Source organism: Poromitra crassiceps (assembly GCF_964638095.1).
Source record: "Poromitra crassiceps genome assembly, chromosome: 9".
Classification (NCBI taxonomy): Eukaryota; Metazoa; Chordata; class Actinopteri; order Beryciformes; family Melamphaidae; genus Poromitra; species Poromitra crassiceps.
Window position 1 is genome coordinate 39,039,132 of NC_139630.1, and position 18,536 is coordinate 39,057,667.

An 18,536-nucleotide genomic window follows, 5' to 3' on the forward strand; every position below is an offset into this window, starting at 1 on the left:
CCATGCTTTTAATGTATTGACTGATTTTCTTTACGACCTGATGATCTGTGGTAGTTTGCATCATGCAGTATATACTTGTAAAAAGAAACAGTCACTAAGCACAAATATGTCTATTTTTTATGAAATGTGGAGAAAATATATGCACTACAAATAAATCTCCATGCAGATATATGTCTGGTTTTACAAGCACACTTGATGTCCCCTTCATTTCAAAGCAAACGTTTCTTTGCTGCAGCCTCCATCTCTCTCCCGTCTACAGCATCTTCTGCTTTTCCCAAAGTCCTTCATGGGAGACTCAAAGCCACATGAGCGAGAAATGTCTTCTGCTTAATTTGCTGCTAGACTTCAAAGGCATAAACAAAATACCTGCTGTGTAAACATTTCTCCAAGTTCAACCTTATCTTGTTTGAAGAGTTTGTTTTCAAGAATTTGGATGTGCACACGTGTCCAACAGCACTGATTTCAAGCTGAATCTTTGGCTTTAAGCGAGAATTCCACAGAGACGCTACACTTACATTGTTTATCATGTTATTTTATGATGGTGATATAATTTACTTTCAATCATGAGAGACTAGTAGGAAGGTTTAATAAACTTTAATGAACAAATAGACAAATTAAGTTTCTCGTATGACTCCATGATATGTTGACGCTCCTGAGTTCCTCTTGAGATGAGAGAGGGGGGTGTCTGTGCAGTATAGGATAGATAGAGAATCCCCCTATAGGGATTTCCTCAGGAGTCATGACGTTGGTGGCGATCAGGGGAGGGGGTGGGGCGAAACAACTGCTCCAGTGATGATGGTCAGCAACTGAGGATGACCGCACAAATGTGAGTAATGACAGTAACATGGAATTGTGATGTTATTATGATGATGTATCTGTTTTCACTGCATTGAGGAAAAATAATACGATCTACAGGGATTTTGTTGTTGCCTAATTCCAGTGGCAAGTATGTAAGAATCCTTTTCCAGGTGTGAAAGTTTACAAATAATGTCACTCAGCATGCGTTGAAATGTATGAAAGCCTAAGCAAATCATGCATGCTGTAATAATTGATTTCAAGCCTAAAGGACTCATTGACCCAGTAATGTTGACAATATTGTGCTTAATGTAGCTGAAAAGTATGCTGAAGCCAGAATCAAGTTTTTATGTCCTTCATGCCAGCATGGGGAACAACACAGTTTTATGCAAAGGACATGCAAATTATTCCAAAAATATCTGGCTCTTCCCAAGAATATTCACATTTTGTGGTGCACACCTGAATGAAGAGGAATATACGCTGCACCTGATCAAATCTCCCTTTGACCTATTTTGCGTGAGCACTATAGCCTACAGTATGTAGAAACTTACCCTGGGGAGCAAGTAAGATTAATTACTGTAATAGGTTAGCTTTCAAAAGGAAGAATGAACAAAACAATAAGCATGTGAATAAGAGAAAAGTAACTCATTAAGTATTGATGTTTCAATGTTGCAGCTGGGAGAAAACATTTTGTATCTAATCTAATACTGACTGCCATCGTCTAATTAGTTGTCAATGCTCCAATGATTAAAGCTCTCCAGAAGAAGAAAATGGCCTGTAATTTTTTTTGACAAATCAGATTACAACACTTGATAACTTCAATGTTATTCACCAAGCAAGCATCTGTTCAGTTTCTCTTGAGTAGCGTGTCAATACAGTATGAGTTATGTCTCAAACAATACATGGAAGTCTTCAGTTCTCAACAAAAGCTGTCAAAAGAAGTAAGCTTGTACGTTGACTAAATCCAAGCTTGTGGGCTTTTTAGAGTTTTGCACATGCCAAGTTTTCAACACAAATCCTCTCCTGGAAAACCTTTTGCAATGTCTTTTGTATTGCAGCCCGTAATATTCAAAAGGTTGGAAAAAAGCATATCTCAATTGACAGCTACTGTAAGTAGTCTTTCCCCTTCATAAAATCAAAGCTTATGTGAGTTTTTTTCTCTCTTTTTTTTAACACACTTCAATCCACCTCTACTGTCTTTAAATCCTCTGGAGTAACTGCATTGTATCTATTTAACAACATCACTTTCCAAAAGGAAAAAAAGCACATATTTTAGACAGGCAAAGTTATTGTTAGACTTACACGGGGAAGGGGGGGGGAGAGGGCGGAGACGCATCCCAATAGGGCAGCCGAGTTGCGGGCAAGGCCGCGCAGCGAATGCGAGCTGCAGGGCCAGCTTGGCGAGCTGCAGGATGGGTGAGGCTGCGCAGCGGGCGAGCCTAGGAATCTAGCGCGCGAGATGCCTAGTATTACATGTGACATCACTGATGATGTCATATGAGGCATTGTGACATCACATCCGTGACGTCATAAGACTGATGATGTCATCAGTGATGTCATAAGACTGATGATGTCATCAGTGATGTCATAAGAGCAAAATCATCCCCCCCGTGCATATAAACTTAAGGGCAATAACATTTTGTGAGCAACATACACACCCGCACGTGCGCGCCAATAGGGCAGGTGAGGCCACGCAGCAGCTGAGCTAGCGAGCAGGGGCGGTTTTAGGATCACACCTTTGGGTGGGCTCAGCCCCCAATGAATATATGGTGGACCGCAGACCCATTTTGTACATTTTAAAGTAAAAATGGATCAATCTGGTGCGCTTTGAGATCAAAATGAAGAGACTAGATATATGAAGAACTACACACATCACATTATTATCCTCTTTACTGTTCTGTGGCTTTACAATGATGAAAAAATAATTGTCTCCCTATATATTCTGCATAGCGAGGCCACGCAGTGGGTGAGCCTAGGAATCGAGCGCGTGAGTTTAGTTATTTTAAAGCCATTTGATTTTGATCTAAAGGCTTATGCTTAAATACTTGAAATTATTATTATTGTTACTCCCCACCTTTTTTACACAAAATATAAATAGTGAAATTGATGCCTATGTATGAATTTTAAATATAAGATAGTTTTGATTTAACACTTATAATCATTGCATAATCCAATATTTATTTTATAATATTGCTGTATTTCCTACTATTATTCTAAAATGTGAATAATAGTAATAAAAAAAGGGAGGGGGGCATGTGTCCAAACTTTTGACTTATGACGTACTTGTATACATAAACCCTTCCTCACTAACACGCTGATTCTTAAAGTCAAGGCTCATTGAGTAATACTACGCCCAGACGTCCATTAGTAAACACAGCAACTCCTTTGTGTTTGGTCTGCTGCTCATAGCCAATCAGCTTTGATGGGACATTTGCCTCTGCTACTTGCCGCTGTTATTGTGCTAGCGTAAGCCTCTGCAGCCACCGCCGAGGCTGAGTCCCATCAGAACCAACCTATTTGGCTTCGCATTACAAAGCCATTCAATCAGACCGCCATGCTCTGCTTTTCCTCTAAGCCCGCAGGCTGAGTATATCCAACCGCCGCCGCTCTATAAGCGAATGGGTTATGCAGCCGAGTCTGTATCAACCTCATTTTCACTGTGGCTTAAAAAAAACACACCTTTTTTTTGGTTTGTTTTTGTGTGTGTGTGTGGTTGTTGTGCTATTTGAAAGCACATCGCACTAATAAGTCTCCTCATCTCATCTCATATGCAGCACGCATGATGACACTGTCACTCGCGGGCCCTGATTTCCATGTGTGATGGCGGACAGGTGTGGAGCAATAACCGCTTGGCCCTGCCAACCTCTGTGCCAAAATGGCCTCTCCTCTCCCGCTATTGTGTCATCACACACAAGTGTTCTAATGACATCATGGAGTGGCCCCCGTGTGGCCTCATGGCAGCCAGATGGTGAATGTTACGGCCCGGTTGTGAATGGACTTGACTGACGCAGTTGTAATTGTGACAGAGATATGATTTTTGGACCGTATCACTCTGCCCTATGCTGGAGGATGTGGGCCAGTTGTTGGTTCAATACTTGCATCAGACTGTGGCTTCAGAAATGTTCATGTGGATCTGTTCATGTTCATGTGGAGTTTGCATGTTCTCCCCGTGCCTCCCGGGGGTTTCCTTCATACAGGAACCCCCTTCATAAAAACATGCAATATCCTGGTTGCTAGTGTGGTTCCTCCTCTGGCCGTTAAGGGCGCCTGTTCAGGGGGAGGGGAACTGGTTGGAATAGCGTGAACCTCCCACGTGCTATGTCCTACCGGTGAAGCTTCCCCTGTCAGGTGAAAAGAAGTGGCTGACCGACTGCCCATGTCTCGGAGGAAACATGGTATCAGTCTCGGCTCTCCCTGATCGACAGAGGACGAAGTAGCAACCAGGATAAATCAATTTAAAAAAAAAATAGCACTAATGGGGGATAAAATGGGATAAAAAATCGGGAAAAAAAATATATAAAAAAAAAAATGTTCACAAATACAAGCTGGAGATTGTGAGATTCCACCTGTGATGCTTCTTTATCATCAGTATTTTGAACACTAAGCAAATAAGCTGATGAAGAAGACTGGGCGAACTTCGCCCAGTCGCCCGAGCAGTCGCCCGGCGAAGTCTCTCTGACTCTTTAGCTCAGTGAGATAAACTGCTGCTTGTCATGTAGTTGTTCACTGGTTCAAAGCCCACTTGTCAAACTCGTTATGCCTTCCATGTTGTTGTCAGTATGAAAACTTGTAGAAATCAGATGGTAACACCCACACTGAGGAACAGCTCAGTGGGATGAGTAGCTGCTCCTCTGTCCCTGCATGAAGGGCTGAGTGTCGGCTCAAATCCCGATGGAGGAGAAATGTTATTCCCCAAACCAGTCTCCCATCTCCCCAACATGGCTGACAGAGCGCCTCCCACAGACAGTCAGCCCACCCAACCCTATGTCACCCTTGAATGGCAACAGTCAGAGGAAAGAGTGAAAACCTATCTCACAAAGTCTGACTTGGTGGCACAGAGAGTAGCCTTGCTGCCTGGCAATATTGAGACCTCAGCCATTTTTGGGGTCGTGGGTTCGAGCCTCAGTCATTTATGAATGGTGACAGGCAGAGGGAAGAGACAAGAGCGCCCGGAGAAGACCTCTGAGTGTGAAGGGCAGCTGGTGGTGTGAAGGAATAATACACACAGGGACCCGGGACCAGAGGTTGTGGGTTTGATTCCCGCTCTGCTGCCACTACCTGGAGCTAAGGGCGGGGGCTGTTCTCCCCCCTGACCTCTGCAGAGACATGAGCTGAGGGTTATGAGACAGAAAACCACAGTGAGCCGAAATTTGACTGACATCGGAAGTAGGCTTTTGGTCCTGCGTGTCTTGTCTTGGCTGCCGCTAGGCGTAAAAATAACTTTTTGAAAAACTGCTCTAGACTCAGTATATGACATGTCTGGATCTCTTTGCAGTCTGTCCAGTGTCCATTTCTTTGGATCTGTAGGAGGCGCTCTGTCACTCTGTGTCGCTCTGTGTATCTGCCTGTAGGAGGTGCTACGCTGGTGATGTTAAAGACAGGGCAGTGCTGTAATATGTTATATATATATTGGGAATCGAACCAACAGTCTACCTGTCAGACAGAGACAGTGACAGAGCCACTCAGCCGACTGAGCTATGAGCTGTTGGGAGTTAAGCTTCTGATTTCTACACACTGACAATAACACAGAGCATAAAGAGTGAGACAGGTGAGATTTGTACCAGTGAGTTGAGCTAGAGTCAGGGACCGACTAGTCTCCTTCATCAGCTTATTTCTATCAGTGTTCAAACTACTGGTGATGATAATGAAGGATTACTGCTGCAGCTTATAGTGTGAGTACTTTTTAAGAAATTGCCTGAGGCTGGGATTGAACCAACAACCTTTGCATATCACACAACATTCACATGTTTATCTGAGTGAGCTATAATCCACTTTCTCTTAAGATCTTATTTAGCCAACAAATGTTTTAACAATATGATTAACCAAATTGTGTTTTTTTTACATGTTGACGTTGTAACCGCATTTTAGCCGGTTGAAAAGAGGGTGAAATTAGGTCTTAGATGTTCAAATCACCCAGATTTAAACTAAAAATCAACGTTGAAAAAACGTTTTGTGCTTGCTGGGAATGAGCTACTTAATCACCAAAACTGGAAATTAGCATGAATTATATAAGTAGTGAGGCTGAAACCAGGAAATTGTCATACTGTATTGTTGCTTTTAATCAATTTAGAAAGGTGATCTAGAGTCTAAATTGATGTTTGGAAGTCCAGAAATTAATATCTTGCCATAACTGAGACTACATAACTATTTCTAAATTGACTAAAAACTCAAATATAGCCTTTTCCAGATTAGTTAAACCAGACAGGTGGAACTTTTCCCCAATATTTTATTTTCATAGACAGGTCGAACTTTTTACAGCGGGATTGTGGGCCAACTCTGTTTTCTCTCTCTCTCTCACTGTCTCTATAGGTCTCTCCGTCAAAGATAAGCCAAGCTACCTTCAGGTGCATCAGTTAAATTCAGCCTGGGGCGTGGTGGTGGTCGTTGCTTAAACCTGCTCTAAACCTCTGGTGTCACTCCACATTTACTCTTTAGGCTTTAGGGCAAGGTGCCACAATAGTCTACTGGGAAACCCCCCCCCCCCACACACACACACACACACCAGCTTTATGTTGATTGACAGCTGAAATGTAACATTTTAAAAACCAGACAGGTCAAACTTTTTGCAGTGGGATTTTGGCCAAACTCTCTTAGTGTCGCTCTCTCTCACTGTCTCTCTATGTCTCTCGATCACATGAAAGTGAGGCTTCCTTCAGGTACAATCAGGAAATTTCTTGGACCCAGTAATGTTGTTTCTTATGAACCTTTATGATTGAAATGTCATATTTATGCCTAGTGGATGAAATTCAACTTGGTTGCTAAGAGTTGCATGTTGGGCAATTTGAGTAATTACCATAATGAGCTAATTAATCACCAAAACTGGAAATTAGCATGAATTATATAAATAGTGAGGCTGAAACCAGGAAATTGTTATACTGTATTGTTGCTTTTGATCAATTTAGAAAGGTGATCTAGAGTCTAAATTGATGTTTGGAAGTCCAGAAATTAATCTCTTGCCATAACTGAGACTACTTAACTATTTCTAAATTGACTAAAAGCTCAAATATAGCCTTTTCCAGATTAGTTAAACCAGACAGGTGGAACTTTTCCCCAATATTTTATTTTCATAGACAGGTCGAACTTTTTACAGCGGGATTGTGGGCCAACTCTGTTTTCTCTCTCTCTCTCACTGTCTGTATAGGTCTCTCAGTCAAAGATAAGCCAAGCTACCTTCAGGTGCATCAGTTAAATTCAGCCTGGGGCGTGGTGGTGGTCGTTGCTTAAACCTGCTCTAAACCTCTGGTGTCACTCCACATTTACTCTTTAGGCTTTAGGGCAAGGTGCCACAATAGTCTACTGGAAATCCCCCCCACACACACACACACACACACCAACTTTATGTTGATTGACAGCTGAAATGTAACATTTTAAAAACCAGACAGGTCAAACTTTTTGCAGTGGGATTTTGGCCGAACTCTCTTAGTCTCGCTCTCTCTCACTGTCTCTCTATGTCTCTCGATCACATGAAAGTGAGGCTTCCTTCAGGTACAATCAGGAAATTTCTTGTACCCAGTAATGTTGTTTCTTATGAACCTTTATGATTGAAATGTCCTATTTATGCCTAGTGGATGAAATTCAACTTGGTTGCATGCAAGAGTTGCATGTTGGGCAATTTGAGTAATTACCATAATGAGCTAATTAATCACCAAAACTCTAAATTAGCATGAATTATATAAATAGTGAGGCTGAAACCAGGAAATTGTTATACTGTATTGTTGCTTTTAATCAATTTAGAAAGGTGATCTAAAGTCTAAATTGTTGTTTGGAAGTCCAGAAATTCATCTCTTGCCATAACCGAGACTACTTAACTATTTCTAAATTGACTAAAAGCTCAAATATAGCCTTTTCCAGATTTTGACCTATAGCCAGGCACTTCAAAAGTCATACAGAGAGAAATACAGGTGGCACGGAGCTGTAATATGTCTCCTCCATTGGGATATGGAGGGCATATTTCTATCAGTGTTCAAACTACTGATGATGATTAAAAAAAGGGCATCACAGGTGGTGCCTGAGGCAGGAATTGAACCATCAACCTTTAAAGATCAGACAACATCCACATGTTTATCTGAGTGAGCTATAGCCCACTTCCTCTTACACTGTTTTCATATTGTAGCTTTAAACCTTGATCTGTGACTGTTGAAGTAGGTCTGACAAGAAGGAGATAAGAGAGAAATATGAGTGTGTGATTTGAAAAAGTTGCGCTTCACGATTAGAAAGTTCTTTACCGGACTTAAGAGCCTGAAAATCTTCAGTAAATATCCTGCAGTCTTATTTTTTTTAAGATGATTTTTGGGGGGCATTTCTGCCTTTATTTAGATAGGACAGTAGGCAGACAGGAAAGGTGAGGATAGAGAGAGGGGATGACATGCGGCAAAGGACCTCGGGTCGGATTCGGACCGAGCTTCCGTCATACCAGGTCATACCGTCATACCAGGTTCCGTCATACCAGGTGCACGGTATCCTGCAGTCTTTGATATGTCACCTGGACCAGATCTTTCCAGGTACTTTAATCGGCTGGGATCCACTAGCTCCAGATGCTGATTGATCTGTGTGAGGCCACCAAACAGGTTTCCTCAAGTCAGCGAGTGGCCATTGTCCAGAGGGCATAACGAGAAAAACTCTTTTCCATCTGTGAGCTTCTGTCAGCTGTTTTTACTCTGATGGTTTTGGCTCCAGCCCGATCGCATGTAAAATGGCATAGCTGTGGCCGGACACAACTCTGCTCACAGACACTTCTCATTCCGCAGTCACCTTCAGTGTGAGACAGCTGAACCTCACCTCCCCGTCCCACCTGGCTCTCCATCTGCTGCGAGGTGGCAGGGCCGGGCCGACCTGTGCGCCGCGCCGGGGCCCCACGAGCACAGAGCCGCCGCTGAGATGCTCATTGCTTCATTGGGATTCTCATTGGATCCAATCACACAGTCAAGCTTGGATGGGAGGCCCGTCTCCCTAGGTAGCAGACACACACACACACACACACACACACACACACACACACACACACACACACACACACACACAGAGACACACACACAGACACACACACACACACACACACACACGCACACAGACACACACACACACACACACACACGCACACACACAGACACAGACACACACACACACACACACACACACACACACACACAGAGACACACACACAGACACACACACACACACACACACACACACACAGACACACACAGACACACACACACACACACACACACACACACACACACACACACACACTGTCTCTATCCTCACAATCCTGTCAATCCTCCAGACTGCATAGTGGGAGTGAAGCAGTGTTTTGGTGTGTGTCTCTCTCTCTCTCTCTCTCTCTCTCTCTCTCTCTCTCTCTCTCTCTCCACCTCCTCTCCTCTCCTTCAGTGTGCAGTGGTGCACCCCCGGCTCATCTGGGGACTCTGTCCAGAATTTTCCAAGTTGTCAAAATTTTCCAGCTTGTATTCTACCTTGTAAAAAAGACATTTGAGGTCATGGTGATTCTGTTGTCATGTCAGAAATTACAAGCACAGTATCCATGAAGATTATATACTGCACAAGTGATGTGAAGTGAAGATATTATATTGATATTTGCATAGGTTTGCTTCAAAAACATTGATGCATTACACTCACCCAGCACTTTATTAGGAACACCTGTTGCAATTATCTAATCCGCCAATCATGTGGCAGCAGTGCAATGCTTAATAGGAACAAGTAGATACAGGTCAACTCAGTTAGCATTCACATCAAACATCAGAATGAGATGTGATGTCAGTGAGCGTGGTGGCACTGCTGGCATGGCTGTTGGTGCCAGACCGGCTGGTTCGAGTACTCCTGAAACTGTTGATCTCCTGGGTTTTTCACACAATACAGTCGAGTTTACACAGAATGGTGTGAAGAAACAAAACCCACCCAGCGAGCAGCGGGCGGTTCTGTGGACAGAGACATATTATTGTTGATGAGAGAGGTCAGAGGAGAATGACCAGACTGGTTGGAGCTGACAGAAAGGCTTCAGTAACTCATAACCTCTTCTTTACAACTGTGTGGTGAGCAGAAAAGCATCTCAGAATGCAACACGCCCAACCAACCTTGAGGCAGCTGTGACTCGGGTAGCCGGTTGACATTGAGCTGAAAGCTGAGACTGTACCTGTCCAGTATTAGTATGGTGTTCCTGTCGGCGAGTGTACATGACGATACCCTTAAGTCAGTCTGCATCGATCCGGCTCTACAAGGTTGAAGGCTGAAAATCCCGAAGCTGCTGCAGCACACCGAGTCCCTAGATGGCACTGTGTCCACTAGGTGAAACCAGCCCCGCTTTGCTAGCTGTTTATCATGCAGCTGTGACAACCTGTAAAAGCTTTTGTCACTGGAAGCGAAGATTTAGAGGCCAGATTAGCGCGCTCATATCTCGGCAGTTAATTAGGGCTGAGGAGCTAACGGAAAGCTTTGGCCCGCTAAGTGATGGAGCGGAAAGGATAAGAGGTGTGCTTCTTAGGGAGACACAAGTCAGTGAGTTAAGTGCACATACACTGTATACCTGAATGCCCTGCAAATGTAGCTGTGCACGCACTGAGCCAAGGGACTGTATGAATGGCATGCACAAAGCAATCGTGTGTGTGTGTGTGTGTGTGTGTGTGTGTGTGTGTGTGTGCGCGCGCGCGCCCTTCATAATCGTGGAGTTGAGGTCAGTGGGCTCATATTTTACCTGTCAGGACTGATCACCATCGTCTTCACAGCTGCTTCCCCTCCTGGTCCATGGAGGATACTGCAGGCAGCTCTCCCGAATCTTTAGCACACTGTGCTGGCGGGGGGGGGGGGGGGGGGGGGGGAGGAGCTGCAGATACAGGTATACAATCTATACAGCTGCACCGTGAAATGCTACAGTTGCAGTCGTAACTTCCAGCTGCTCAATGTGCAATGCTGCATCCCGCCACAACGAGGCCGAGAAAGCAAGCGAGTATATAGATTTTATAACCCGTAATTATAGCTGATGTAATGCCTGTGCAAAGCAGATGCTAATTTGGAAGGAGAAATGTGTTGTAAAACATTTTCGACAGAATTAACCAGTTCATTAGTTGAAATAAAATGTGATTTGCCAGGTCAACCGTCAACCTTTAAAATGCACGGAGAGGAAGCGAGCCTCTCTTGTTGGTGTTACAGACACGGCAGCACTAATGCAGTCACATACACAGAGAAATCCATTTGGAAAACCCATTAGCAAATGTAAATTGTTTTTTTTTCTTCTTCTGTCAATTAAGATATGAATTATCCAACCTGCATCAGTGGGATTGATGTAATCTACTTCTACTAATTTGAATAAAAGGGAAAGTAGTTGGTGCGCATAAAACCCAATCAATAAACGTTGTCAGCCAGCAAATGTGTAAGCAAATGGGCTCTGAATATCAAATGGATACCTCTGGTTTTGTAGCACTCTGAGGGTGATTAATGACTATGAATATAATATACAGTACCTCTGTTTTATGGTTTATGCCAGTAGTGATAATAGGGACTAATTATGGTCTTGTTTACAGTATTGGTCCCTTTTTAGCCCCAGTGCAAATTTCAGCACTAAAACTATTCTAATTAGGATTTTATGTTATTTATACAGTAATTATATAATTTAAAATGCATTCCCCATTTCTTTCAGTGGTGGTTTGTGCTGTAATTGTCCTCACTGGTGGTGCTCCTGGTACTTGTTGTGTTTCTCTTTGTCTTTCCTGCTTAAGTTAATATTAAATGAGATCATTTAGAAATAGTTGTTAACATTGTTGGACTGCCTTTACACACGGTTACAGTAGCCTAATAGTAGTACTGTAATGTAACATGGTAAATCTGGCAGTGTTTGTGACAAATTGCTCCAGATCCTAAATAAGATGAAAGTTGAGTCCGCAGAGCATCCTGATAGAGATGAACAGATGAACCCAACAGTGAAATTGACTTTGAGGCCTGGGGAGAGAGAAGCTCAGGCGCTGGTGCACCCACAGTGCGCCTTCCAAGGCTCCATTTAAAATAGCAAATAAATATTGAGTGATTTCATAAAGGGCACTCAATTATACGAAAAGGAACTAATGGAGAACAACTCGAACAAGTTCACAGCTTTGAATTCCTCGGAACTCTAAAAGATAGTCAACTTTAATGAAAATAAAGTAATCCACTTATTGAAGTATGCAATAATATGATTATCCTAAATGTCGTCGCTGCAGTGAATCTGTCAATACCATGTCTGAACGGTGTGTTTTTTTGTAAAGGCTACATAATTATAAATGAACTTTCTTATTCCGAGTGCTGACGTGAACAGAACACATGCCGGTGGTAAAGTGCATTTTTAAAAGTCATGTAATAGGTCTGCTTGAGGATGTAAAAATAGCCCTGCAATGGCAACACTCCCTCCTGGCCTTCTTGTTCCCATTTGCCTGCAGGATGAATGAGTTAATATGTAGTCATTGTGCGAGCTGAATATCGGCACAGACTGAGCTCTGATATCTTACATCAATGGCCTATCGCAAGTTAACGCCCATCATATGTGTGAAGGGCCATTTGCAGGGCCATTCAGTGGCTCATAACCTGGCATATGCTGCTGGAGAAGCTCATTTGCCTGTGCATTCTCACAAAGGCCTGACTGTAAAGAAACCCGCGCGCACAGCCATTCCTCCACTGTTGTGAAGAGGCCTCTAATAACTGTTTCTCTTTCTCCCGCTCCCTTCCTCTCTCTCGGTGCATCGGTGAACAGTGTATGAATTTGCATAATCATATATAGGTAAATGATAGAGTGTTGAGCTACTGTGCTTTGGACTTCTATTTGAATGCAAATGATACCACTTTTAGTTATAAAAGGAAACCGCTGAGGTGATGGCAAATGGATGAGAAATTGTGGTTGAGTGGATAGTCTTATGAGTGGTGCTCTGTCTCCATGTGTGTCTCCCTGGATGCAAATACCGTCTCTGGCGCAGTTAATCTCAGCCTAGAACATGGATTATGAGGGACAGCCACGCGCCATCTAACATTGAAAACTTTGGGAACAACATTTTTATTTCTGGGAATTGTTTGGAGTCAAAGGAGCATAAGACAGTAATCAAAACGGGTTGAAAAGCCAAGTACCAACACAAAAAAAAAATCAAAGTGGACATACACACTGACCAACTTGCATGGAAATGAATGAGAACCAAATAACTTCCGAAAAAAAGCATTGCCAGAAGAAAATGTCAGACTGTAAATTAAGCTACACAATAACAGGGGAGGGAATTCAAATTCAAAAGAAGAGTTGAACGGACAGAAACATGGACATCACAGTAAAAAAAAAGGGGGGGGGGACCAGAAAATGAATAAATTAAAACACCTGTAAATCAGTAAGTGGCAGCAATAGGTCTCCAAATCCATCACAATCTGTCTTTATTCTCTTGATCTTGATTTCTTTTTAAATCTCCAATAAAAAAATAAATAACATTAAAGTAATTTCAGAAGGAGTCCATAATACAAGATCTGGGAAAGGTGTTTTTTCTTTTCTTTCTATTTGACTGACAGCTTCCAGTGGTCAAATATTCATGCGACTGAGAAACACCACCCAGAGAGACTAGACTTCTAATCTAACAACGTTTTCTCCTTGCCTAAACAAAATATCCCTGTGCACATCACTTTATCTCCATTTTTGTCATGATTAGTACACCAGTCAAATCAAATCAAATGGTCTGTCTATACAATAGGAGGACTTTAAAAAAAAACTCAACAGAAACTAGAATTTTATGTACAATATTGACCTGCAAAGTACAACGGCTATGATGTAATAAAATATGTAAACATATTTGCTGTTTTTGACACAGTTGACTGTGACAACAGATAGAATCACACTTGTTCACACTGGAATAAGTCTTCAGCATGGTAATTCTTTTTTTAGACTGTAACAATCCATCTCCGCCAGACACACCTTATGATAATGCATTTGCCACAGCATCTCCAGAAACGTAAAGAAAATTGGACAAAAAATTTAATAAATGGCCAAAACTACTCGTCTAGGGAAAAACTGTAAAAAAAAAAAAAAAAGAAGAAGAAGAAAAAAGAAAGAAGGGGAAATGCTATCAGAGATTTAAAATGCAAAGAAGTAACAATGCAACATTTTGCCTGGTGGATCCACTCTTGAACGCTTGAATGCCATCTAGAATTTGGATGTCATGCATAGCAGATAGCAGTCCAATCCTTAGCTGAGACCGGGAGAACAGGGAGAACAAAAATTGTGATACATTGCTGTATCGCTTCCAATGAGCACTGCCTAGTCGACCCTGACTGCATATCATCCCTCAGAAAAGAAAGAAGGGGGGGGGGGGGGGGGACCGAAATAAATAAATAAATAAATTAATAAATTAATAAATTAATAAATAAAAAAACATAATTTCAAAATTAAAGACACCTCGAAGTATACGTTTATCTTACCTCATATCGCATCCATGAAAGCTACATTTAATGAAACCATTTTTCAATGCGAAATTATGTTTTGACTTCCAACTTTCCCGACAATCATTGTTTCTTCGGGTCCCTCACTTACACAGATGCCAGCACCACGTCACATACACCTCACATGCATGCTCAGAATGGCCGGAATGACAGTGATTGTTATTTTACAGGGTTACAATGGAACAAGGTCATTAGAACTCCAAGGATCACACACCTCTGCCAGTCACTTGGGGATAGTGTGTACGTAAGAGTGATGCTATCTTACACTGCCAAACGTCTCCAGCGGGGGACTCTGTGAAAAGGTCTTTGTCTTTGAGTCCCTATGAAGTTGTACTGCATTGTCTCTCCGTAATGCTTACCATTATGGAGTGTGCTTCCGTAAGCCATAGTTCTTTTGAAAATGTTTCAATGACTCCATATGTCGTGAGTTCTCAAGAGGAATCTTCCTTTTTGTATCACAGTTGCCAATATGGTACTGTCAAAAATGTTCATAGCTTTGTTCCAAACAGTTTAATATTTTTTATGTGTTGGGAAATGATTATTTTTTCTATACATAATATTCCTTGTCCTTGTCTTTTGGTCTCTTGCTACCGGCGCTGCCTTTGGCACTGCCACTAGGTGTTTTATCCTTCACCACGGCGCCGTTGGTTTGCGCCGAGTTGCTGATGTAGTTGCGTGTCTCGTCCACCTGGTAGGAGCCCTCGTCCCTGTTCCTGTACTTGTACATGGCGTAGAGGAGGATGAGGATGCAGAGGGCGGCGGCCGACACGATGCCCACCACCATCCCCGTGGTGCTGCTGGACTCCCGGATCACCTCCGAGGCCCCCGGGGGCACCCGGCGCACCACCCCGGGCACGGTGGGCAGGGCGGCGGGCACCGTGCGCAGCATGGGCGACGTGATGAGGGGGCCCCGCGGCTTGGTGCCGTCCACATCGAAGGACGTGGGGAGGGGCAGCAGGACTATGTCCGGCTGCGGGGGTTTGACCTCGCGGTTGTTCATTTTCCCGGCGGGCAGCTTGGGCGGCGTGTCCGAGGGGACTGCCGCCGGCGGCGTGCCCCGGAGGTCGGGCAGAGGCGGGGTGGGTGTAGTCCTACCCGCCTCGGAGGCTTTGCTAGGCCTCAAGTCCTTGGCCTCCCACTTGGGCGCGAGGGCTTTGTAGCCACCTTCATAGGCCGATGTGGTCAAGATCTTATCTGTTACCAGGGAGAAGGTGGTGTAAAAATCTTCATCGTCAGTCGGGGGCAGGCTAGAGTCGAAAGCTTCGCCAGAGCCAAACCCCGAAATCACCATGCCATCATCATCATCATCATCACCACCATCACCACCATCACCATCATCACAATCATCGCTGCCTCGGTCCGACAAGCAAGGTACCCCCGCCTCAGTGGCCATGGCCAAGGATTCTTTGGTGGTCTCAATAATGGTGAGGACGGGGTGGAGGGTTGGGGGGAGGGGGATGAAGGGAGAACGGGTGGATACAGAAGGGATGTCTATGGGGTCCTCGACTAGCACGGGGACGACTAGCTCCCCTCCTGGAAAAGACGACAGAGAGAGAAAGAGCAGTCAGACGCCAGAAAGAATTCCACCAGCAAGACAAAAGCAGTCAAACACCAAAAGAACCGGTAACCAAAAAAAATTAAAAAGCAAAGCTTAACATAGGGAGGAAATCATATGAAGAGAAAGAAAGAAAGAAAGAACAGAAAATACTGTACCAGTGCAAAATCAAAGAAACCCAGAACCAAACAAGACCCAAACTGAAAGAAAACAACAGCCATAAATAAAGTATACAATGCATCAAAAGGCTTTGAGGGATGCACAAGGGTGAGCCATATAAAACTGACATGACTCCACATAATGTTCACTACTAATATTAAGTGTTGTTTATACAATTATGCTTTAACAGGCCTACATTTATACTGCACTAGTCATGCTATACATTTAATTGATCATAATCGTGTATGAAAAATATTAATTATGTGTTTATGGCATTCAAAATGTGTTTCTATCTAATCATGCGGAATATTATATTTGACCACATAAAGGACGAGTTCAGGCTTTGAAGAGGCTTGTTTCATTGATCTTGAACTTGAAGTCTGTTTAGTCCATCCAAAGAGCCGGAGTTGGGTTATGGCGATTAAAAAAGAACAGAAAAAAGCAGAAGGTATTAGCATTCGTTTGCAATTCAAGTGGAAGCCAGCGGGGCTGAAAGGCACTTCCCTCAAAAATAAGATTTATTTCCTATAGTTAACTAAGTCTGAAATGAGAAACCAGTTCTGGAAGGCGTTGCATGTGGTCGCTCAGAGAAGTGCTTTTTAACCCCGCTGACCCGCGAATGCCAACTACTTCTGCATCCTATAGCTCAGAAACAATGAATGCTAACTACTTCTGGATCCTATAGCTCAGAATCAATGAATGCTAACTACTTCTGCTTCCTATAGCTCAGAAACAATGAATGCTAACTATTTCTGCATCCTATAGCTCAGAAACAATGAATGCTAACTACTTCTGCTTCCTATAGCTCAGAAACAATGAATGCTAACTACTTCTGCATCCTATAGCTCAGAAACAATGAATGCTAACTACTTCTGGATCCTATAGCTCAGAAACAATGAATGCTAACTACTTCTGGATCCTATAGCTCAGAAACAATGAATGCTAACTACTTCTGGATCCTATAGCTCAGAAACAATGGATGCTAACTACTTCTGCATCCTATAGCTCAGAAACAATGAATGCTAACTACTTCTGCATCCTATAGCTCAGAAACAATGAATGCTAACTACTTCTGCATCCTATAGCTCAGAAACAATGAATGCTAACTACTTCTGCATCCTATAGCTCAGAAACAATGAATGCTAACTACTTCTGCATCCTATAGCTCAGAAACAATGAATGCTAACTACTTCTGCATCCTATAGCTCAGAAACAATGAATGCTAACTACTTCTGCATCCTATAGCTCAGAAACAATGAATGCTAACTACTTCTGCATCCTATAGCTCAGAAACAATGAATGCTAACTACTTCTGCATCCTATAGCTCAGAAACAATGGATGCTAACTACTTCTGGATCCTATAGCTCAGAAACAATGGGGAGAAAAACTGTGGTGAAAACTTTTTGTTGCTGGGCTGAAGGTTACCCTGCTAGCCGGGCTATGAGCGAGGAGCGCCCGGCTAGCAGGGTAAGGCTGAAGATAGTAGGTGCTCTAAAAGTCATACAGGCCTCTTCAAGAGCTGAACTGTCATTCATGTCTATCAGATGTTCGCACGCATGTCTGCAAAGATAAAAGAAAAACGGTAACGGTAAAAGTCTAAGTTGCCACTCGTAAGTTGTTCTGATAAAAAAAAGTGCGTGAGGTTTTACTTTCCTCCTCTACTCAGCATTAGCATTAGCATCAGCATTAGCAGGCTCCCCTATTGGCCCTAGCCTCTTGCCTTTTGACCTCTATACAGTTACCACAATGGCACAAAGTCACCCGGCAGTTCAATGACACCTGAATGACGATTTTTACGCCAACATAACAAAACTTACATTCTTATTCTTACCAACATACTATATTTTGGAGTGTAAAGTCGGTCTGTTTTTCGTGCTATCATGGTGTGCTGAGTGGAAGTGAAGCATTTATCTCAGGCCATTCGCCAGACTAAAATATCGGCATTGTACCTTTTTAGAATCCAACGAAAGGTAATTATGGACATTTCTGAACAAAAATACGTAGCGTTTTTAGATTTCTAGATACGTGAATAATTAATGTTATAAACCCCAACCAAGTTGCCTTTGTTGCCTAAACCCAACCATTGTTTTACATGCCTAAACTTAACCGGCGATTCGAGCCACATTACCGGGCCGGTAGCCGCGAGTCGCGGTAGCCGAGGCTCCCGCAACTCGCTACCGGGCCTGGTCGGTAACCAGGAAGTAGCGGGGGCAACGGAGGCCATTACACGGCCAAGCAGCTCGGGGGAAGTAACCAGGAAGAGCCGATGTCTGTGCTGGAGGACCAAAATGTCCATAATAACATTTTCGTGGAAGAAAATGTCAAATATGAACATTTCTGTGGATTCTATAAAGG

The 18,536-nt window shown here is 43.1% G+C and overlaps 1 protein-coding gene across 1 annotated transcript in view; it reads right to left on the minus strand.

Annotated features, from left to right (window-relative positions):
- Window positions 1-15,013: 15,013 nt before the first annotated feature.
- nrxn3b (neurexin 3b) overlaps window positions 15,014-18,536 on the minus strand; it is a gene marked incomplete at both ends in the record, with an annotated part of 373,896 nt that continues 370,373 nt past the window's right edge. The window contains one exon of the mRNA XM_083643677.1: window positions 15,014-15,329. Coding sequence (XP_083499803.1) covers window positions 15,014-15,329 — 316 coding nt within the window. The remainder of the gene's footprint in view (window positions 15,330-18,536) is intronic.